A 22,879-nucleotide genomic window follows, 5' to 3' on the forward strand; every position below is an offset into this window, starting at 1 on the left:
GCTGATTTTTTGTATTTTTAGTAGAGATGGGGTTTCATCATGTTGGCCAGGCTGGTCTCGAACTCCTGACCTCAGGTGATCCGCCCGCCTCGGCCTCCCAAAGTGCAGGTGCATTTTTTCTTAAGGAAGAAAAAGGAGGGCAGGGGGCAAGGTGCAGGGCAAAAAAGAAGAGCCCAGGAGTCCAAGAGGGAAGCGGCCAGAGGAAATGGAAGGAATCAGCTTCCAACAGGGACCCATAAGGCTGCTTGAGAACTCAGAACACAAGGAACACAACTGGAGAAGAGGGCTCTGCGGTGACCATACACAGTGAGAACCAAAGGGGCAGCTTCAGGGAAAACAGGTGGGGAGGGAGAAAAGGAGGGAAAAGCCGCAACTCTCCGTCATCGAGAGGAACGCACACTTCTCCGAGGCTATTGCCGGTTCAAGCTCGTTTCCTTCAGAACACACCCCCAAAGTTCCTGGGGTCCCCCCACCACCCTCCCCATCACACACACTCACTCCAATTTCACTCTTTTCTGCACAGATTCCAGGGAAGTATCCTGGAGACAGACATCAAAGGCATCCGAGCTGGCAGCCCACAACAGGTCACGCTGTCAGGGGGACGCCGGGAACCACATGAAAAGCAGAGAACTCACGGGGCGTTCCTTGATGATGATTATTTTTTAAGGAGCTCAGAAATGTCTTTCGTTTCAGTTTTAGTTTAAGGACAGCTACCTCTGGGAGAATGGCTTTGAAGTCACACAGCCCAGAGCAGCGCTCAGCAGCCACGAGGGAAAAAAACGCTGCGCCCAGCAGAAAGGCTACAGGAGCCCACAGCGCAGGGGCCGTCGCTAAAGAAGAACCCAGAAGGTTTCTGCTTTTGGCACAAGGACAGGAAGGAAGACGAATGGCTGCAGCTGGGACCGACCACATTTGAAAACCCACCAAGACCAACCTTGCAATGGCCTTCTGCGTAGCAGCAGCAAATACACAGAGGTTAAGGGACAGAGGCCCCGGAAGAACCCCGTGAACGCCTATTTGGAGGGGTCAGAGTCAGAGGACAAAAGAGGTCGGAGAGGAACAAGCCCTCCACTTGGGCTGTTTTACTGCTCCAGAAAGCAGTTTTTGAAAAGCATGGGATGATGGGAAGGCCCAGGGCGGCGGTTAGATCTAGAGCAGGCGGCAAGAGCTTGCCCTGATATGACAGCAGGTGAGCTGGCCACAAACACAGCTCACAGCTAGTGCGAAGGCCGAGCCAAAGAAAAGGTCCTGAGCCTGGCCGGGCGCGGCAGCTCACGCCTGTAATCCCAACACTTTGGGAGGCTGAGGCGGGTGGATCACAAGGTCAGGAGTTCGAGACCAGCCTGGCCAGCATGGCGAAACCCCCATCTCTACTTAAAAAATACAAAAATTAGCTGGGCTTAGTGGCGAGCACCTGTAGTCCCAGCTACTTGGGAGGCGGAGGCTAGAGAATCACTTGAACCTGGGAGGCGGAGGTTGCAGTGAGCCGAGATCGCACCACTGCACTCCAGCCTGGGCGACGGAGTGAGACACTGTCTCAAAATACAAAACAAAAACAAAAAGAAAGAAAACAGACAAAATCAAAAGAAAAATGATGAAAAAGAAGATAAAATTAAGAACAGAACAGGCTGGGCGCGGTGGCTCACACCTGTAATCCCAGCACTTTGGGAAGGTGAGGCGGGCGGATCACTTGAGGTCAAGGGTTCAAGACCAGCCTGGCCAACATGGCAAAACTCCGTCTCTACTAAAAATTAGCCAGGTGTGGTGGCGGGCGCCTATAATCCCAGCTACACGGGAGGCTGAGGCAGGAGAATTGCTTGAGCCTGGGGGGCAGAGACTGCAGTGAGCCAAGATCTCACCACTGCACTCACAGCCTGGGCAACAAGGGCGAGACTCCGTCTCAAAAAAAGAAAGAAAGAAAGAAAGAAAAGAACAAATGAAAGGAAAATGAGAGCTAAAAATATAACAGAATCTTTGACCTAGCAATTCTTCTTCTAGGAATTTATCCTAAGAGAACCACCAAAGATGTGCACAGAGAAGAATATAAAAACAAGTTTATAACAGCACTGGTTATTCCAGCAAAATTTGGAACTGGCCTACATTTCCTATCATAGGAAACTGGAAACTGTTAAATTAAGTGTGGTACATATACACACATAGACAGACAGATAGATACAGCAAAATACTACATAGCTATTAGTAATCAGCTTTTTTTTTTTTTTTTGAGACGGAGTTTCACTCTTGTCACCCAGGCTGGAGTGCAGTGGCGCAGTCTTGGCTCACTGCAATCTCTGCCTCGCAGGTTCAAGTGATTCTCCTGCCTCATCCTCCCGAGTAGCTGGGATTACAGGCACCCGCCACCATGCCTGATTAATTTTTATATTTTTAGTAGAGATGGGGTTTCACCATAATACCCAGGCTGGTCTCAAACTCCTGACTTCAGGTGATCCTCCCGCCTTGGCGTCCCAAAGTGCTGGGATTACCGGCGTGAGCCACTGTGCCTGGCCAGAGATCATCTTTTTAAAGAATACGTTCTTACATGAAAATACACTCAAAATACATCCTAATTGTGTAAGACACACATGTACGTGCCTACACAGGAAAAGATAAAGCTGCTTTGTGATGTCAGAACATCGACGCTTTTAGCTGGGGGTCTGCAGGAGACTGATCCCCCACATGCTTTTTTTGTATTCAATGATCCAATATTACTTTTAAAAAATATAATTTGTAGGCATGAGCACCACTGTGACGGGCCCTGCAGTTGGGGAGGGAGAGTGCAGTCAACTCCCGCTTCCAGTATTACCGTTTTTTTCTTACTTTTTTTGCTGTCGTCCAGGCTGGCGTGCAGTGGCGTGATCATAGCTCACTGTAGCCTGAAACTCCTGGGATCGAGTGATCCTCCCACCTCAGCCTCCTGAGTAGCCGGGACCACAGGCAAAGGCCACCACACCCAGCTAATTTTTGTATTTTTCTGGTAGAGTTGGGGGTGGCGGGGGGCGGGTGGGGGGGGTCTCAGTATGTTCCCCAGGCTGGTCTCGAACTCCTGGCCTCAAGTGATCCTCCCACTTCTGCCTCCCAAAGTGCTGGGATTACAGGCGTGAGCCACTGTGCCTGGCCTCAATATTACTTATTTTTATTTTTTTTTTGGTCTCTTTTTCCCCCTTTTTGTGGATTATAGGGTTTCGCTATGTTGCCTAGGTAGGTCTCAAACTCCTGGGCTCAAGCTATCTTCCCATCTCTGTCTCCTTAAGCGCTGGGATTATAGGCGTGAGCCATTGCACCTGGCCTCAATATTGCTTTTAAAAGCGGAAACTATCCCAACAGATGTTTTGGTAAAAAGAATGAAAAAGTGCCATGGGCAACTTCAAAACGCAACGTCTCTGTTAAAAATCAATTCCACTGAGGTCAAAAGCCCCTAACGAAGACATCACCCAGACCCTTTCACCACTCAGAACCAGGTACCGACAGCTTGCCTCATTTCACAACAGCCCAGCGGGCTTTGCAGGACCCTTAAAAACAAGATTCCAGGGCGCACCCATGAATTCACCGCACACCTCCCTGGATTTCCAGTGAACAAGATTCCAGGGTGCATCCATGAATTCACCGCACACCTCCCTGGATTTACAGCGAACAAGATTCCAGGGCGCACCCATGAATTCACCGCACACCTCCCTGGATTTCCAGTGAACAAGATTCCAGGGTGCATCCATGAATTCACCGCACACCTCCCTGGATTTACAGTGAACAAGATTCCAGGGCGCAGCCATGAATTCACATCACACCTCCCTGGATTTACAGTGAACAAGATTCCAGGGCGCACCCATGAATTCACTGCACACCTCCCTGGATTTACAGCGAACAAGATTCCAGGGTGCACCCATGAACTCACATCACACCTCCCTGGATTTCCAGTGAACAAGATTCCAGGGTGCACCCATGAATTCACCGCACACCTCCCTGGATTTACAGCGAACAAGATTCCAGGGCGCACCCATGAACTCACAGCACACCTCCCTGGATTTACAGTGAACAAGATTCCAGGGCGCAGCCATGAACTCACGTCACACCTCCCTGGATTTACAGCGAACAAGATTCCAGGGCGCAGCCATGAACTCACATCACACCTCCCTGGATTTACAGTGAACAAGATTCCAGGGTGCACCCATGAATTCACAGCACACCTCCCTGGATTTACAGTGAACAAGATTCCAGGGCGCAGCCATGAACTCACAGCACACCTCCCTGGATTTACAGCGAACAAGATTCCAGGGCGCACCCATGAATTCACCGCACACCTCCCTGGATTTCCAGCGAACAAGATTCCAGGGTGCACCCATGAATTCACATCACACCTCCCTGGATTTACAGTGAACAAGATTCCAGGGCGCACCCATGAACTCACATCACACCTCCCTGGATTTCCAGCAAACAAGATTCCAGGGTGCACCCATGAATTCACTGCACACCTCCCTGGATTTACAGCAAACAAGATTCCAGGGCGCAGCCATGAATTCACCGCACACCTCCCTGGATTTACAGTGAACAAGATTCCAGGGCGCACCCATGAATTCACCGCACACCTCCCTGGATTTACAGTGAACAAGATTCCAGGGCGCACCCATGAATTCACCGCACACCTCCCTGGATTTACAGTGGGGTGGCCAGGCACTAGACCCTCCTCCCTTCCCTGCACCAACATACTTCATCATTTTAAAATAACCGTCAGTTTTTTAAGGTAAATATTAAGGTTAGCTCCTGCGCAGGCATCACCATTTTCTCTCTCTCGACTCAAATGTTTGTGAACTTTAAATCTGTCAACTGAGGTGCTTGTCCCGCATGAAGTTACCCAGTTAGCAACCGACTCCCAGCTCTGTATGAACTACCCAGGTTCGAGGACCTCCAGAGAAAGGTCACCAACAGGGAAAGGAGGCTCCACGGAGGTCGACTGGCCAGAGGGTTCTAAGGTCACAGAGGGAAGGCCCAGAGAGGCCCCGAGTGATGACCTCAAGCACGTCTGTTCCCCACATGCTGTAACTTTCTAAGTTACTCTGCCCAGCCTTGAGATACCGAAAATAAGTAGCAGCTGGTCGTTAAATCATATCTTTCTTCAAAAGAATATTACTGGGCCGGGCACAGTGGCTCACGCCTGTAATCCCAGCACTTCGGGAGGCTGAGGCAGGTGGATCACCTGAGGAGTGATCCACACAGGAGTTCAAAATCATCCTGGCCAACATGGTGAAACCCCGTCTGTACTAAAAATATAAAAATTAACCGGGCATGGTGGTGCACGCCTATAATCACAGCTACGACTCAGGAGGCTGAGACAGGAGAATTGCTTGAACCCAGGAGGCGGAGGTTGCAGTGAGCCGAGGTCACGCCACTGAACTCCAGCCTGAGTGACAGAGGATGACTCCATCTCTAAAAAAGAAAAAAAAAATGGTGAAGAGAGTAAATTATGTTATGTATATTCTACCACAATTCTTAAAATAATGTTTTTTAAAAGTTGTTTAACTCCACAATCCTTCTCCTAAAAAAAAAATAACAATATTTGGCTGGGCATGGTGGCTCATGCCTGTCATCCCAGCACTTTGGAAGGCGGAGGAGGGTGGATCACCTGAGGTCAGGACTTTGAGATCAGCCTGGCCAACATGATGAAACCCCATCTCTACTAAAAATACAAAAAATTAGCCGGGCACGGTGGTGCACACCTGTAATCCCAGCTACTCGGGAGGCTGAGACAGGAGAATCGCTTGAACCCGGGAGGCGGAGGTTGCAGTGAGCCAAGATGGCACCATTGCACTCCAGCCTGGGCAAAAAGAGCAAAACTCCGTCTCAGAGAAAAAAAATAAAATAAAAAATACCAGCTATGTAGCCTGTTTATTAAGCTTCCATAACGAGAGCTTCCAATCCAGGTGATTCGTGTTCCTGTCTCGTCCATATCAGCCCCAAACTCCAAGATCAAATACGCTTCTCCGATTTCAAAGCTGAAGGTTTCTGCCGGTCCGTACCCCCGTCCTAGGACTGCCTCCAACTGGAGCTGTTTTCCCAGTCGGCTGCAAAGGCCCTGCGCTGTGTTCACCAAGAGTGAGGCTCCCTCTCACCTGCTCACTTTTGGGTTTGGAGCCCCAGGAGGGCTCTCTCAGCTGAGCAGATGGCAAAGGGGCAAATGTACGGTAGATTCTGTTTGTTTATTTGTGGCAAATAGCTCTGAAGGACCAGCCTTTTTTTTCCTCTCATCTCCAGCAAATCATTCAGTTCTGAAAAAGTTCCTCGGCCAGCAAGCCAGCCGGTAGGAGGAAGGCGGAGAGAACCAGAAAGGGGAGAAAACCCCTTCCTCATCTCCACCTCAGAAACACCAAGCTTTGTTTTGGGATTCCAGTGAGTTTGTAACCCTCACTCTTGGAAATTAAACCGGTAGAAAAATCCAGAAAAACTTGGGCAGAGGTCAAAAATTGTTAAATCGTGGCCAATGGGGTCAGTGTTTTCTTTAAAGCAAGGGCTGCCCTGGGGGAAGATTTAAAAACCAACAATAACAAACCACCTACCAACTGTGAAACACACTGAGAGGAGAAAATTGGGTACATAATGGAAATGAATTTTTCTAAAATGGGGTCACACGCCCAAAGCATTCCGCAGAGAAGAATTCTCACAAGGGTTGCCTCAGTCAACAACGTGCCAGGCAAGTGCATGGAGGTTGGTGGGCAGCAAGGATTTCTCTTTATTTTATTTTTTATTTTTTGAGACACAGTCTCGCTCTGTCACCCAGGCTGGAGGGCAGTGGCACAGTCTCGGCTCACTGTAACCTCCGCCTCCCAGGTTCAAGTAATTCTCCTGCCTCAGCCTCCCGAGTAGCTGGGACTACAGGCGCCCGCCACCACGCCCGACTAATTTTTGTATTTTTGGTAGAGACAAGGTTTCACCATGTTGGCCAGGCTGGTCTCGAACTCCGGACCTCAGGTGATCCACCCACCTCAGCCTCCTAAAGCAGTAGGATTCCAAGTGTGAGCCACTGTGCCCTGCCCCGCAGTGGGTCTTAAAAACAACCCTGGGGAATAGATAAGAGTTTCCCCTATCCTGGCTAACATGGTGAAACCCCGTCTCTACTAAAAATACAAAAAAAATTAGCCGGGCATGGTGGCGGGCGCCTGTAGTCCCAGCTCCTCGGGAGACTGAGGCAGGAGAATGGTGTGAACCCGGGAGGCGGAGCTTGCAGTGAGCCGAGATCGCGCCCCTGCACTCCAGCCTGGCGACAGAGCGAGACTCCGTCTCAAAAAACAAAAGTTTCCCAGATGGCAGAGTTAGAGGTTAAACATCGCAAAGTCGGTGGATATTAAATGTATGATTGTTTTCATATCTTTAGCCCCAAAATAATAAATGTTCAGTGGAGATGCCCAAAGGCAGGCCCAATGCCTGGGTAGGTTCCACTGCTTATCTCTCTCCTGAATCCAGAGTATTCTGCCCTTCACAGAAATGTTGATCATTCACAGATAACTCACCAGTCAGGTGTGCCTTTAGGTTAGGGCCAGCAAACTACAGGCTGCCAAGCAAACCACAGGCAGCCAGCAAACCACAGGCTGGAACCTGGGAATGTCCTCGGGGTCCTGAGACCTTGGCTGTTTTCACCCTTTTGGCCACACAAAGGCTCTTTCTTGGCTGCCAGAGACCCTCCCTGGGGGGGAGGGGGAGGGGGAGAGGGAGAGCTGGGGGAGCTGGGTAACTAAAAGACAAGGAGTTGATGTATTCTAGGCACTTCAAAGTTCAGAAGACTATCTTTTTTTTTTTTGAGATGGGGAGTCTCGCACTATCGCCCAGGCTGGAGTGTAGTGGCGCAATCTCCGCTCACTGCAAGCTCCGCCTCTCAGGTTCAAGCGATTCTCCTGCCTCAGCCTCCTGAGTAGCTGGGATTACAGGCATCCGCTATCACACCCAGCTAATTTTTGCATTTTTAGTAGAGACGGGGTTTCACCATGTTGGCCAGGATGGTCTTGATCTCTTGACCTCGTGATCCGCCCGCCTCGGCCTCCCAAAGTGCTGGGATAACAGGCGTGAGCCACCGCGCCCGGCCGAAGGCTGTCTCTTCTAATTGCTGAGGTTTTAGAACCATTTTCCTAAACTCTCCCTCTTGCAAGAGTCTGTAGTCAGTGTGCTGAAGACCTGAGCTCGAGTTATCATCTCCACTAACGCCCTGGCTGAGAAGTTCCCACCAAAAGACAGCGGTGACATTTGCTTCCCAAACGTCCCAACACCACGCTCCCCGTTAGCCTCGGCGCCTCACAGGGAAAAAGAATCAGCTCTGGAGGGACGACCCCCCGCAGCGGGCGACTGTACCACTGAGGGACTCGGCCGGCACATCTCCGCATCTCTGGGCCTCAGTGTCCTCACCTGGAAAATGGGGGTGATCACGCCAACGTCATAGCGTCCTTGGGAGAATGAAATGAGGCAATGCCTAGAAGGTGTCTCCACTGCGGTCCCTGCCACGGGGAGGTTGCAGCCTTCTGTGGCAGCCTTGGCTGGTTACCACGCAGTTCACAGCTCCAGGGCCAGAGCGCAGATCCTGCTTCAGCCACGTATCAGCAGCACAACCGGGAAAGCCAGTCGGCCCCACAGTGCATCCTCCAGGGGCCGCGTGAGGAGAGACGACACAGGCCAGCACTCAGGGCCCAGCACGGACCCCCCACTCAGTGAAAACCATCCTCTCCCTCTTAGGCTTGTCACGATCATGCACCGGCAGCGTCCCCCTCGGTTATGAACCCCGTTCTGGATGACAAAGCACTAGTAACCCACATGCAGCAGTGGCTGAAAAATCGTCACAGGAATCATCATCAGGGCCTTTGAGGTCACAAGCGTGACGTGATGGGGACGCGCAGGTGCTGATGTGAGATGGACTCTGTATGTGAATAAGGCTAAGAGACTCACCTTCCCAAACGTTATGGGCAGACACAATGGGGCTACACAGGCATTGAGCTGATTTTACACAGTTATGGACAACGAGCCCTCTGTACCCACAGGTTCTACATCCATGGATTCGACTAACTCCAAATCAAAAATATTCAGGGCTGGGCACGGTGGCTCACACCTGTAATCCCAGCAATGCAGGAGGCCGAGGTGGGCAGATCACTTGAGGCCAGGAGTTCGAGACCAGCCTGGCCAACAAGGTGAAATCCCATCTCTACTAAAAATACAAAAATTAGCCAGGAGTGGTGACACGTGCCTGTAATCCACACCACTCGGGAGGCTGAGGCAGGGGAACTGCTTGAACGCAGGAGGCAGAGGTTGTAGTGAGCCGAGATCCTGCCACTGCACTCCAGCCTGGGCAACAGGGTGAGGCTCCCTCTCAAAAAAAAAGGCCGGGCATGGTGGCTCATGCCTGTAATCCTAGCACTTTGGGAGGCCAAGGCGAGCTGACTGAGCTCAGGAGTTTGAGACCAGTCTGGGCAACACGGTGAAACTCCAACTCTACTGAAATACAAAAAAAAAAAAATTAGCTGGGTGTGGTGGTGGGCGCCTGTAGTCCCAGCTACTCGGGAGGCTGAGGCAGGAGAATTGCTTGAACCTGGGAGGCGGAGGTTGCAGTGAGCACAGATGGCGCCACTGCACTCCAGCCTGGGAGACAAAGACTCTGTCTCAAAAAAAAAAAATCAGTAAAAAGAATTTTAAAAAAAATTTTTAAATACAAATAAAAAATAAAATACAACACAGCATAACGACTATTTACATAGCAGTGTATTAGATGTATTAGGCATTACTCATAATACATTGTATTAGGAATTATAAGTAATCTAGAGGTAATTTACAGTACACAGGATTACCCCATTTACCCTGATGTGATGATTACACGTTGTATACCTGTATCAAAATAGCTCATGTCCACCATAAATATGTACACCATAAAAATTAAACAATAAAGTAAAAAAGAAAACAAAGGAAAAAACAGAAAAAAAGAAGAAAATAATAAAGTAAATTGGAGATGTACACGGGTTATATGTAAATGCTATTTTATATCAGCGACTTTAGCATCACGGGATTTGGGTACCGAGGGGTAGGAGCGGCCCTGGGACCACCCGCCCACAGGCACCGAGGGACGGCTGTGTGACTGTACAGGGCCAGGCCCTGTGCTGGGGACCTAGCGGGGAACAAGCAGCCCGGGAAAAGGAATGTTTAAAAGCTCCCGGGCGACCGAAGCTCAGCGAGGGGTGAAAACCACCACTTGGTGCTTCACTTGGAACAAACGCTTGAGGCAAAACCTAAGACAGCCGGGTCCCAACGCGGGCCTCATCTCGGCCTGTCCCGCCCCAGCGCTCAGGGGCTGAGAGCAGCATTCCCTAGATGATATTAAACCCACATCCCAGGACACGAGGAAACAGCAGGGCCAGGGCACGACCTCCTCCTCTCCCCGCAGCCTCCTCTCCCCGCGGGCCTCCTCTGTTAGGACCCACCTCCCTGCCTCAATCTGGAAAGGGGCAGCCACGTGAGGACCTCCGAGACCCTGGAGAGCCACTGGGCTCAGCCTGGAGCAGCGGGGGCTGGGGTGGGAAGATGCCATGCATTGTTCAGCCCCAGCGTCTGCCTGGGCACCTTCTGGTAACAGCCATTTGGCCAGCAGCTTCTGGGGGGCTAACGGTCAATGCCAGAAGCAATTAGCCCCAGGTCCTAGTCCTCCTTGGAGCCAAAACAATTAGTAGGCTGAAGACAGCCTGATGCTTAAGAAATCACTTTTTCAAAAAGGAAAAAAAAGATCGCTTAAAAGAAGCCCCTTAACTCTGAAGGCAGTTCCATCCACCTTACAAATTCAGTGCCCTGTGAATACACATCCATGGGGCACAGCAGGGAATCTTTTAACTAGCGAAAGAGCAGGAGAAGGAATTCAGATCAACATCACGGACAGCAGCAGTAAAGCTGGTGCCTGTTCGCCCCTTTCCCCTCCAGGCAGGAAAGAATCAAGGAAGAATTTCAGAATCTTTTTATACAAGAAAGGGATTCGGTGGGGGAAGGGAGCAGGTACAGAGATGAAGAAGTTCAGGGTTTGCTATTTCAAGCTTAAAATAAATCCTGATGAGAAAGGATCCGAAGGCTTGGTTTTATTTTTAAGATCTTATCCAAGGCAGGGAACTATATCTGGTTTTCACGGGTGGGTGGGGTGCAAACGGCCGGGCTAGCACAGTCATTTCATCCCCCGTCCATTCCCCAAAAGCAAAGCCAGAGCTCAGCATGTGCTTCTAGAACTTTCTATATCTGGTGTTCAGGGGTGGGTGGGGTGCAAACGGCCGGGCTAGCGCAGTCATTTCACCCCCTGTTCGTTCCCCAAAAGCAAAGCCAGAGCTCGGCATGTGCTTCTAGAATTTTACAATCTTGAATTACGGCTTCAAAATAACTCAGATTCCACTATAAGGAGGCTCAGAGGACACCACCGAGTGGACAGACGTGAGCAGGACCACAGAGACAACCAGGGGGACACACAACACTGTTCCCAAGATGTTAGCAGGGGAAAGAGTCGGACGAAATGGCGAAGTGTTTGGCACAAAGAAGACCAACAAATGACACACCAAACCAGTAAAGACAGCTCCGTAAGAAAGACACATTCCTCCCCAAATCTACTGTAGGACCTACTGCTGTCAATTCTGACTTTCTGGAAGTCTAACTGGTACAAGGTCCAATCCTCAATCGCTTATGAAACAAAATCAGACAAAATCGGGTAGAACTCTAGTACTGAGCATTATAAAAACCACTTCCGGCCGGGCGTGGTGGCTCACGCCTGTAATCCAAGCACTTTGGGAGGCCGAGGCGGGCAGATCATTTGAGGTTAGAAGTTCGAAACCAGCCTGGCCTATACGGTGAAACCCCGTCTCTACTAAAAAAAAAAAAAAAAAAGCCGGGCGTGGTGGCAGGCGCCTGTAAGCCCAGCTACTTGGGAGGCTGAGGCACGAGAATTGCTTGAACCCGGGAGATAGAGGTTGCAGTGAGCTGAGATCACACCACTGCACTCCAACCTGGGTGACAGAGTGAGACTCCGTCTTGAAAAAAAAAAAAAGACTGAACAGCTTCTCTTTAGAACTTTCTAACACACCCGCAGTTGGAGGCTGCTGTTGCAACCATTGCACGAGGGACCAGATGGTAATTCTCCAGCCTGTTCTCTCCGTTGAGATGCTCACGCTCTCTTTTTGCAGACATGATGTGGTTAAAGCCAGGGTCTTTTTCAAAATCAATACATTTTAAAAATTCGAGCTGGGGGCGGGGGCGGGGGACGGGAGGGTCTGTCAGCTGTGCAGAGAAACCTCCTGATCCAGGCGCTCTCTCGCAGAGGCGGGCAAGCCCCACTTCCATGTATGGAAATGAATGAAAGCAGTAAAACCTCAGGCATGAGTCTGGGCAGGGCTGGGGGTGGGGGCCGGCATTCCTCCCAGCAGGGCCAGCCCCAGAGGGGCAGAGAGGACAGGAGGCAGGAAAGCAATGGGCTCGGCACACTCAGTAGACAGAGGGCACCCGGGATGGGGAGCTCAGCCTCCCCGAGAATGCACCAGAGCCTGAGTCCTGGAAACCAGGGCCACGCAGCTCCCGCCTGCCCTGACCTCAGTCCCCTGGAATGCAGAATTCTCCACGGTCAGCCATCCATCACCACCGCTCCCTCATGGCCAGCGCTGAAAGAAGGGGCGTTTCCATTTTTTGGGGGGGGTGGTGGTTGTGGTTTTTGTGGTCTCAGAAACTCATGACAGTTACCCACCTCCTGCCAGGACAAGGCCAGGGGCTGCAAAAAATTTAGGTCACACTGTGGGGGGCTGGAGTCAGAAAGACCAAGGTTGGAACCCGGCAGGTACCACAGCAGGTACCACGGACGACAGGTCCCTGCTGCCCTTGTGGCCTTCCCACCGAAATACCCACGGAACCCCAGGGGAAGGTTCCTGCTGCCCGTCCCTCTGGGAGGAATGCCGGCCAGCAGAGCCAGGACCTACTTCTCCTTCATGGAAGACTCAATGAGATAATACATGAAAAGCACGTAACAAGGTGGTCCTAGAGGGGTCCTAGGCTACCCCGTGTTACAGATGTGAATACTGAGGCCAGCGTCATGAAGACCACTTCAAGGTGGTCCCTGGATCCAGTGAGGGGCTCGGTCCACAGAAGCCATGATCATTATCATGGAACCCTCCAGCTCAGGGAATGTCTGAGTAGCTCCCTGAAGTCCAAACAGAAGACTATGACCCTTGGGAGGCCGAGGCGGGTGGAGCACCTGAGGTCAGGAGTTTGAGACCAGCCTGGCCAACATGGTGAAACCCCATCTCTACTAAAAATACAAAAATTAGCCAGGCGTGGTGGCACACGCCTGTAATCCTAGCTACTCGGGAGGCTGAGGCAGGAGAATCGCTTGAACCCAGGAGGCGGAGGTTTCAGTGAGCTGAGATTGCGCCACTGCACTCCAGCCTGGGCGACAGAGTGAGACTCCGTCTCAAAAAAAGAAAAGACTATGACCCTCGTCCCACCAAAAGCAGGACGAGGCACCTCGGATGCCCCACACCCCATGCCCCTGAGGACGAACTCTAAGGAACGGGAGAAACATTTTTATAACTTCCTTGCACCCAGCATAAACCTGTTAGGATTCTCCAGCCAGGCCCAACATTATTAACCTACGTGAAGTTCAAACTATACTCTCAACAGTTGTACTTATCACTCCACAGAGAATTCACACTCCCCTCCTCTAAGGAGTCCAGAGTGAGACAGTGGCTCGTATCTGTCATCCCAGAACTTGGATTGCTCGAGCCCAGGAGTTCAAGACCAGCCTGGGCAACACATAGTAAGACCCCCATATCTAATAAAAATTTAAAAATTAGCTGGGCGTGGTGACACATGCCTGTAGTCCCAGCTACTCAGGAGGCTGGGGTGGGAGGATCACTTGAGCCCAGAGGTTGAGGCTGCAGAGCGCCGTGACTGCGCCAGTGTACCCCAGCCTGGGTGACGGGTGCAGGAGGATGATGGTGTATGCACGTGGTCGTCTGGCTCCGTGCTGCGGCTCCTCTCTGCGTAGCAAACTGCAACTCTCAACTCCAAGGAGACCTGTGCTGGGTTTCACAAAGTACTTGAAAGCACACCAAGATGATTCTTGAATAACTGGCATTAGACATGATTCTCGCTCCTGGCCAGGCGCCGTGGCTCATGCCTGTCATCCAAGCACTTTAGGAGGCCGAGGTGGGCGGATCACCTGAGGTCAGGAGTTTGAGACCAGCCTGGCCAACATGGTGAAATTCTATCTCTACTAAAAATACAAAAAAACAGCCAGGTGTGGTGGTGCACGTCTGTAGTCCCAGCTACTCGAGAGGCTGAAGCAGGAGAATCCCTTGAACCTTGAAGGTGGAGGTTGCAGTGAGCCAAGATCGCACCATTGCACTCTAGCCTTGGTGACAGGGCAAGACTCCATCTCCAAAAAAAAGAAATGCTTCCCACTCCTGAGTTTCGGAATACCTAAATTCTCTCTCGAGTCAGGTGGCAGGTCTGACCCGGCAGCCTCCCTTCCAAATGCTCCAGGCTCAAGCCAAGCATGTGTCCAGGGCTGTCCTGCACAAACTTTTTGTTTTTCTCCCACTCGGGCATATTCGACCTCCCTGCTCAGGTTCCAGCGACTTCCTCAGAGCAACAGGGCTGATTCCCATGACCCCAGGCCCGAGTGCCAGGTGCTCAGGTCACAGCTGTCCCTCAACACCACTCGGGAAGGGGGCTAACTGCCCGGACGGGCCCCAGGATAACAAGCCTCCTCTCCTTCCCTGATGTCCCAACGGGAAAAAACACCGTGGCTGCTAAGTCATCCGGACGGAATGGCTCTTTACCAGTTAGGGGCCGCATCAGCCTAGACTCCCAGATTGAAGCACCTGGCCCTTTGTAAATTCCTTTCTTTACATTGCACATATTTCAGCGCTGGTATTCCCCCTCTTAAGAGCTCTGAGCTGTTGTCCAGTGAGGTAACATGTTTGTTTTTTCAGCCCTGGGTTACAGCCACTTGAGGCTTTCCACATAGGAGGTCTGCCCCGCGTCCCGGGCCTGACCCCAGCCCTTCCACAGGAAAACGGCTCTGCTGTCAGGAACGAGCCCCCGCAACGGGGAGAGTCGTCTTTTCTAGAGGCTGGGATATGTAAACTCACACGGGAAAGATGGGCCTGTGGTATTTCCCTCTTTTCAGCACACTCATCTCTTTTCTTTTTTTCCTGAGACAGAGTCTCACTCTGTTACCCAGGCTGGAGTGCAGTGCTGCGATCTCAGCTCACTGCAACCTCCGCCTCCCGGGTTGAAGCAATTCTCCTGCCTCAGCCTGCCGAGTAGCTGGGATTACAGGCGTGCACCACGCCTGGCTAATTTTTTATTTTTTTTTTAGTAGAGATGGGGTTTCACCATGGTGGCCAGGCTGGTCTCGAACTCCTGACCTCAGGTGATCCGCCCGCCTCGGCCTCCCAAAGTGCTGGGATTACAGGCGTGAGACACTGCGCCTGGCCTCATCTCTTTTCTAAGAGCAAAACTTGGCAATGTCTGACAGACACTGGTTGGACTTCTTTTAAAGGCTACCAGGAAAACTGCCAAGAAATATGACTGGCCCAGCCAGGCGCTGTGGCTCACGCCTGTAATCCCAGCACTTTGGGAGGCCGAGGCGGGTGGATCACAAGGTCAGGAGATCGAGACCATCCCGGCTAACACAGTGAAACCCCATCTCTACTAAAAAAATACAAAAAAAATTAGCCGGGCGTGGTGGCGGGTGCCTGTAGTACCAGCTACTTGGGAGGCTGAGGCAGGAGAATGGTGTGAACCCAGAAGGTGGAGGTTGCAGTGAGCCAAGATGGCGCCATTGTACTCCAGCCCGGGTGACAGAGCGAGACTCTGTCTCAAAAAAAAAAGAAAAAAGATAGAGAAATATGACTGGCCCAGCCACACAGAGGCTGAGAATCTGGAGGCTGGTCCGCCATCTGACCGCCTCCTCCCTGGGCCTCAGTTTCCCTGTCTGTCAAAGAAGACTGTGGCCATATAATCCCCCTGTCCTTTCCAAGGTATCATTCAGTAACCGCGTTGCTCAATATTTTGAAATAAGGGCATTTAAATATGATGACAGCACCGATAAACACTGAGACTCACCTTTCTGCTTGGAATTCCAAACCTCTTCCCACTGGAATCCTGCCAAGCCTTAACTCTCCATCCAGACCATTCATTCTTTCTTTCTTTCAGTAAACACAGTGCCAAGTATTTACTAATAAGAGGTGCCGAATGTGTTAAGTAAGAAGGACACAAGGAGGAAAGACAGTTTCTCTGCCCTCAGGAAACCATCAGGTCTCGTGGAACAGAACAGTGCTCACCATCTTCCGGCCATTTCCTCTGTGCCAAGCACTATGTTCAGGGCTTTTTATTTTTATTTATTTATTTATTTTGACACAGAGATTCTCTCTTGTCGCCCAGGCTGGAGTGTAGTGGCGCAACCTCAGCTCACTGCAAGCTCCACCTCCCAGGTTCACACCATTCTCCTGCCTCAGCCTCCCGAGTAGCTGGGACTACAGGTGCCCACCAACACGTCCGGCTAATTTTTTGTATTTTTAGTAGCAATGGGGTTTCACCGTGTTAGCCAGGATGGTCTTGATCTCCAGACCTCAGGTGATCCGTCCACCTCAGCCTCCCAAAGTGCTGGGATTACAGGCGTGAGCCCAGCCAAGGGCTTTTCTTTTTTTTTTTTTTTTTTTTTTTTTGAGATGGAGTCTCACTCTGTCGCCCAGGCTGGAGTACAGTGACGCGATCTCGGCTCACTGCAAGCTCTGCCTCCTGGGTTCACACCATTCTCCTGCCTCAGCCTCCTGAGTAGCTGGGACTACAGGCACCCGCCACCACGCCTGGCTAATTTTGTTTTTGTATTTTTAGTAGAGACGGGGTTTCACCATGTTAGCCAGGATGGTCACGATCTCCTGACCTCATGATCTGCCCACCTCCGCCTCCCAAAGTGCTGGGATTACAGGCGTGAGCCACCGCGCCTGGCCAAGAGCTTTTTATATAAGTTGTCGTCTTAAACCTCCACTGCAACCTGACAAGGTGGGCACTGCTATCGTTCCCACTTTACAGACGAGGAAGTGGAGGTTAAAGTAACTTGCCCAAGATCTCAAAGCTGGAGAGCAGGAAAGATGGATCAGAACCAGGTCATCCAGGAGAGAGGCTGGCCCCTCGATTCTCAGAGCTCCCGCGGGCAACTCCAGCGCTTTTAGAACCAATACCATGGTCATCACCCAGAAAAAACTCTAAATTTATAGGTATATATATTTCATGCCTTATCTCCCCAGCTTAATTATAAACGTCTTTGAAAGCTGGGACTCAGTCATTTATTTCTCTGCATCCTGACACTGCCTGAGACCAGTGAGATGCTCAGAAAACATGTGACTGGCAAGGGCCTGGCGGAGCTGTGACAAGGCAACGAACGTGCAAAGGTGATTTGTGTAATATGAGCACATACAATGAAAAAATCTAGCTTGAGAGCATCCTCACCCCTGTCACCACCCCCCTCCCCCAACACTACACCGTGTGGAAAACACCTAGAGGAATTTCCTTTCCTCTATTCAACACACAGAAGCCAGGAACCCCCCGGGATCTTCTCTGCACTCTAAGGAAGCTGATAGAAAATGCATTTCTGGGCCAGGCGCAGGGGCTCACTCCGGTCATCCCAGCACTTTGGGAGGCTGAAGCGGGTGGACCATGAGGTCAGGAGTTCAAGACCAGCCTGGCCAAGATGGTGAAACACCGTCTCTACTACAAATACAAAAATTACCTGGGCGTGGTGGCGCACGCCTGTAGTCCCAGCCACTCAGGAGGCTGAGGCAGGAGAACTGCTTGAACACGGGAGGTGGAGGTTGCAGTGAGCCAAGATCAAGCCATTGTACTCCAGCCTGGGCGAGAGAGCAAGACTCCATCTCAAAAAAAAAAAAGCATTTCTGCAATCTGGCCCAGCAGAAGGTTCTTTGATTTGAGTGTAGCCTCCTTGATCAAAAGCACCTGTTTCCCATCCCATCAGGAAGGTAAAACCTCCTGGGTACAAAAAGCACCTGTTTCCTGTCCTGTGGCATGTCTGGAACCCAGACCCTCTTTCTCATTCCAAGCCCAGTCCCGAGAGAGGCAGCTCTCACCTTGCAAACAGACCCCCACATCAGCATCGCCCAGAATGTATGTTCCTGGGGATCTGCCAAGGGAACCTTTGTTTTCCTCACAGAACGTGAAAATGTTTCCACGGAGCACAGGCAGCCTCCATCACTCATCAGTTTCCAAACATGCACCCTCTCGCTCCATCCTATACTTAGGCGCCTCGGCAGGATCAAATGAACCCTCTCTGTCTCAACTTTCCCCTTCCTTCCCACACCGTTATTTATATCTGGAATATCTCTTTCTTAATCCACTGGACTACCCTCCCCCTCCTTTGAAAAGGTCACTTGTACGTTCCTCTTTCCAGAAGGCTTTTCTTGCAGAAGGTGGCTGCCAACTGGTCCTTTCCCCGGTGCCTCTGCCCAACAAGACACGACGGTGAGCAAGGTTACTCATCTTCCGAAAATGCTAACGTGCTGACTGGGCTAACCCTACACTAAAGCAAAGCCTTCAAAAACTCGAAGCAGCCAGGCGCAGTGGCTCGCACCTGTCATCCCAGAGCTTGGGGAGCCTGAAACAGGAGGATCGCTTGAGGCCAGGCGTTCGAAACCAGCCTGGGCAACATAGCAGGACTCCATCTCTACAAAAATTAATCTTAAAAATTAGCTCACTCCTATCATCCCAGCACTTTGGGAGGCCGAAGCGGGTGGATCACAAGGTCAGGAGTTCGAGACCAGCCTGGCCAACATGGTGAAACCCCATCTCTACTAAAAATACAAAAATTAGCCGGGCGTGGGGGCACACGCCTGTAGTCCCAGCTACTCAGGAGACTGAGGCAGGAGAATGGTGTGAACCCGGGAGGTGGAGCTTGCAGTGAGCCAAGATCGCGCCACTGCACTCCAGCCTGGGCGACAGAGTGAGACTCCGTCTCAAAAACAAAAACAAAAAATGCTGGCTCTCTCTTGCAGATGGAAAACAGTGAACACAGAGAAACGTGGCGTATGAAACCACGCTGAGCAGAGGAATATAAATGGCTTTTTAATGTAAACAGTCAGCAGGAAAGCCATAATTTGTGCTGTATATACAGAGACAAATAAATCCCTGTCTCCTCATGAACACATACCGTGTTTTGTTGTAAGGATCTCTATTTGCCTGGTAACCATTGGCTCAGGGGCAGAACAGATTCAGATGATCTCAGAAAAAATGTCACTAATTTCTTCACAGGAAAGAAGGGCTTCAAAAAGCGCTTCAGAACTAGAGTGTTCCACCCCAGTCTCTGCAAATTAATACTTTCCGCAAATCCAAATGAAAGAGAATATGTTCACGTGGTATTAAGTAGCATTTTATTCTTAAGAACATTTGTAAAAAGCTTAAAGCGACGCAGCCAAGGGTTGAAGCCAGGGACTTTCTGCAAATTTAGGAAACTGATTTCCCCCCAGGAAAATGTTTGAAGGCATTTACTTCCAATTCACCCTCACGCCTACATCTGAAATGTCAGAATCCTTAGGTGCCAAATCGCAATGTATATAACAGATTTGTGTGTAACTTTAGGTGGCCAAAGATTCTTGTGTAAGAAAACAAATCTATTTCAAAGGAAGGTAAAATTCACAAAATAAATGGACTGAGTCATCCTAAAATATTAAGACAAACAAATCTATCAGCACAAGGACACTGGGCTGTTTTGCAGCTAGTGACTGTCTATGGATAATTCTGAAACAAAATGCCACACTTAATTAGCCAGCGGGAATCGCATCCTGTGTGTGATGGAGAGAATGGTATTAAGGAAAAGACTCCCTCAGGCTCCATTAATGCCCTAATGAGAGGAGGGGGGAAGAGGGGTGTTGGGTAAAGGGCAGGGCAGTCAGCATCACCACATGGCCCTCAGGAAGTACAAGCTCTGGGCCTTCTGGACAAATGGGGGACTCTCAACCGCACACTGTCTATTGGGCATACCTAGCCAGCTATTCCCACAGGATCCTCTGCAGGAAACAATTGTACCCACACTCCACACATGCCCAGCGGATAGAGCAGTTCTCAGATTACATCCAAGAGGGAGAACGTGGGCCTTAAGCTCACTTAACTGTCGTCCGTGATTTCGTGACCAGGACCCACCGACGGAGGGAGTCTCGATTTTCAAAAAGACAAAAGTGGGAGATTCTGCAGATGGCAGAGAGCTGGACTCCACATCAACCCTTCAACAGACCTGCCGGCTTACTTTAGTTATCACACACACTTAGGAAAAGAAGGGATCTGTTAGAAGCAAGCATGCATTCACCAAACACACGTCATTTCAGACTATCTTTCCTTCAAAACTATCAATAGGAACTATCTAAGTGATAGCAAGCTGTCTGTGAAGTCCTCCTACAATAAACATGCTGATCACACTGAGGAGTGTGGGCTGAATCATAAAACCCAATCAGGGCAAGTTTGGATTCGGCTGGATTTGAAGACGGTTGAGCAACTGACTAACAGACTCCTCCTAGCCTGGAGAAGGTGTCTAGCGGCGTACCCCCCGACTCTATCCCCAGACTCAGGCTAATCAACATTTTTATCAACTGCTTGTATAAATAAGGGTCTAGCAGGGACCACATAACACAAAGCTAGGAAGGGGCTCTGATTACTGTAGGTGACCACGTCAGCCTGTAGTCCCAGCTACTTGGGAGGCTGAGGCAGGAGAATAGTGTGACTTCGACAGGCAGGGCACAGTGACTCACACCTCTAATCCCAGCACTTTGGGAGGCCGAGACGGGCAGATCACGAAGTCAGGAGTTCGAGACTAGCTTGACCAACATGGTGAAACCCTGTCTCTACTAAAAATACAAACAGTTAGCTGGGCGTGGTGGCAGGTACCTGTAGTCCCAGCTACTCGAGAGGCTGAGGCAGGAGAATCACTTGAACCTGGGAGGCAGAGGTTGCAGTGAGCCGAGATTGCACCACTGCACTCCAGCCTGGGCAACAAGAGCAAAACTCTGTCTCAAAAAAAAAAAAAGAAAAATGAATGCAATGAGATCTCGCAGCATGGTAACAGAAGTCTAGATAAGATCTAGAACAAACTTGTCCAACCCACAGCATGCAGACACATGTGGCCCAGGACAGCTTTGAATGCGTCCCAACATAAATTTGTAAACTTTCTTAAAACATTATGAGATTTTTTTGCTATTTGTTTTTTTTTAGCTCATCAGCTATCATTAGTGTTAGCATCTTTTTTTTTGAGATGGAGTTTCACTCTTGTTACCCAGGCCGGAGTGCAATGGCGCGAATTTGGCTCACCGCAACCTCCGCTTCCAGGGTTCAAATGATTCTCCTGCCTCAGCCTCCCGAATAGTTGGGATTACAGGCATGCGCCACCACACCCGGCTAATTTTGTATTTTTAGTAGAGACGGGGTTTCTCCATGTTGGTCAGGCTGGTCTCGAACTCCTGACCTCAGGTGATCCGTCCACTTCAGCCTCCCAAAGTGCTGGGAATACAGGCGTGAGCCACCGCGCCCGGCCGGTGTTCACATATTTTATGTGTGGCCCAAGACAATTCTTCTTCCAACGTGGCCCAGGGAACCCCAAAGACTGGGCAACAAAGGAGGTGGGGCGGCCAGCTGCCCTCTGTGCCTGGGCAGACCACACTGGAGTCTGCATTCAGATGGGGGACGACTGTTGGGGGGGTGGGGCAGACAAACTTGGAGGGCACTTGGATATGAATGGCCTGGGTGCGGGGGAAACGTGAACCCATGTCACAGGAGAAATGCTCCAAGGACCAGGGGACTCTCCCTGGGGAGAGAGAAGAGTTGTCTGCAGTTCTTCACGGCCCAGCGGTCCCCTGGGAGAGGACGGCTGAGGTCAGAACGGACTTCCTCAGGAGATGGTGTGTTGGGGTCACTGGAAACACCCCACACAGAGAGGGTGACCGTGGGTGGCCCACACAGAGAGGGTGACCGTAGGGGCCACACTCCCTCAGTAATACACCCTGATTTTTCTTGACAAGCCCCCCACAGCCTCCGGGCCTGAGGCTCAGTCCACCTGGCTTGGGACCCCAGCCTCCGGCTACACAGGTGTGGACACGACTCAAGCTTGGCCCTTTAGTATTCACACATCCCAGCCATAGTGACCAGTTATGGGATCAAGGGCGACCACACCGGACTCCTGCTGCTGGGAGTCTGGGAGGACAGGAAGCAGACTCAGAACTGCCGATGGTGTTCAGGCCACTAGGAGATGAGGAACAGCCTGCCAGAGGCCAGGGCGCGGAGACAAGCGGGGCGGGGAGATGGGCAAGGACCTGCCCCAGGACGGCGTCTGTGCCACCCGGGCCTAAAGCTGACCTATATCTGGACCTCTCACCCACAGGAAACTCAGACCCTTCTGAACCCGGGAGCTGATATTCTATACACCTAGCTAGATAAGGCAGAAAACAGGGCTCAGAAAAGTTCAGGAATGTGGCAAGGAGGCAGATCCAGGGACAGAACCAAGTTAAATGGATAAGAACAACAAATAAATTGCAAGGAAAAGCAGGGAAGGGAAACTATAGGTTAAAAGAGGCTTAAGGGATACAGCTACCAAATGTAATGAGCAAATTTTATTTGGATTCAAACAAACCAACCGTCATCCCAGCACTTTTGGAGGCTGAGGGGGGCGGATCATGAGGTCAGGAGATCAAGACCATCCCGGCTAATATGGTGAAACCCCATCTCTACTAAAAATACAAAAAATTAGCCGGGCGTGGTGGCGGGCACCTGTAGTACCAGCTACTCGGGAGGCTGAGACAGGAGAATGGCGTGAACCCGGGAGGCGGAGCTTGCAGTGAGCCGAGATCGC

The 22,879-nt window shown here is 50.8% G+C and overlaps 2 protein-coding genes across 2 annotated transcripts in view; both read right to left on the reverse strand.

Moving 5' to 3' along the window:
* Positions 1-22,879, reverse strand: part of NXN (nucleoredoxin) — a 181,814-nt gene that overhangs the window by 147,952 nt on the left and 10,983 nt on the right. The window lies entirely within an intron of this gene.
* Positions 2,837-6,808, reverse strand: LOC129050994 (uncharacterized). The gene has a single exon (XM_054535331.2). It carries the CDS (start codon positions 4,697-4,699, stop codon positions 3,449-3,451), a length of 1,251 nt encoding a protein of 416 aa, XP_054391306.2. The 5' UTR covers positions 4,700-6,808; the 3' UTR covers positions 2,837-3,448.

This window comes from Pongo abelii, chromosome 19, assembly GCF_028885655.2.
Source record: "Pongo abelii isolate AG06213 chromosome 19, NHGRI_mPonAbe1-v2.0_pri, whole genome shotgun sequence".
Classification (NCBI taxonomy): Eukaryota; Metazoa; Chordata; class Mammalia; order Primates; family Hominidae; genus Pongo; species Pongo abelii.

Bases quoted from the DNA above. Each gene is read 5' to 3' on its own strand.
- LOC129050994 (XM_054535331.2), bottom strand. From the start codon at position 4,699: ATGTTGGTGCAGGGAAGGGAGGAGGGTCTAGTGCCTGGCCACCCCACT.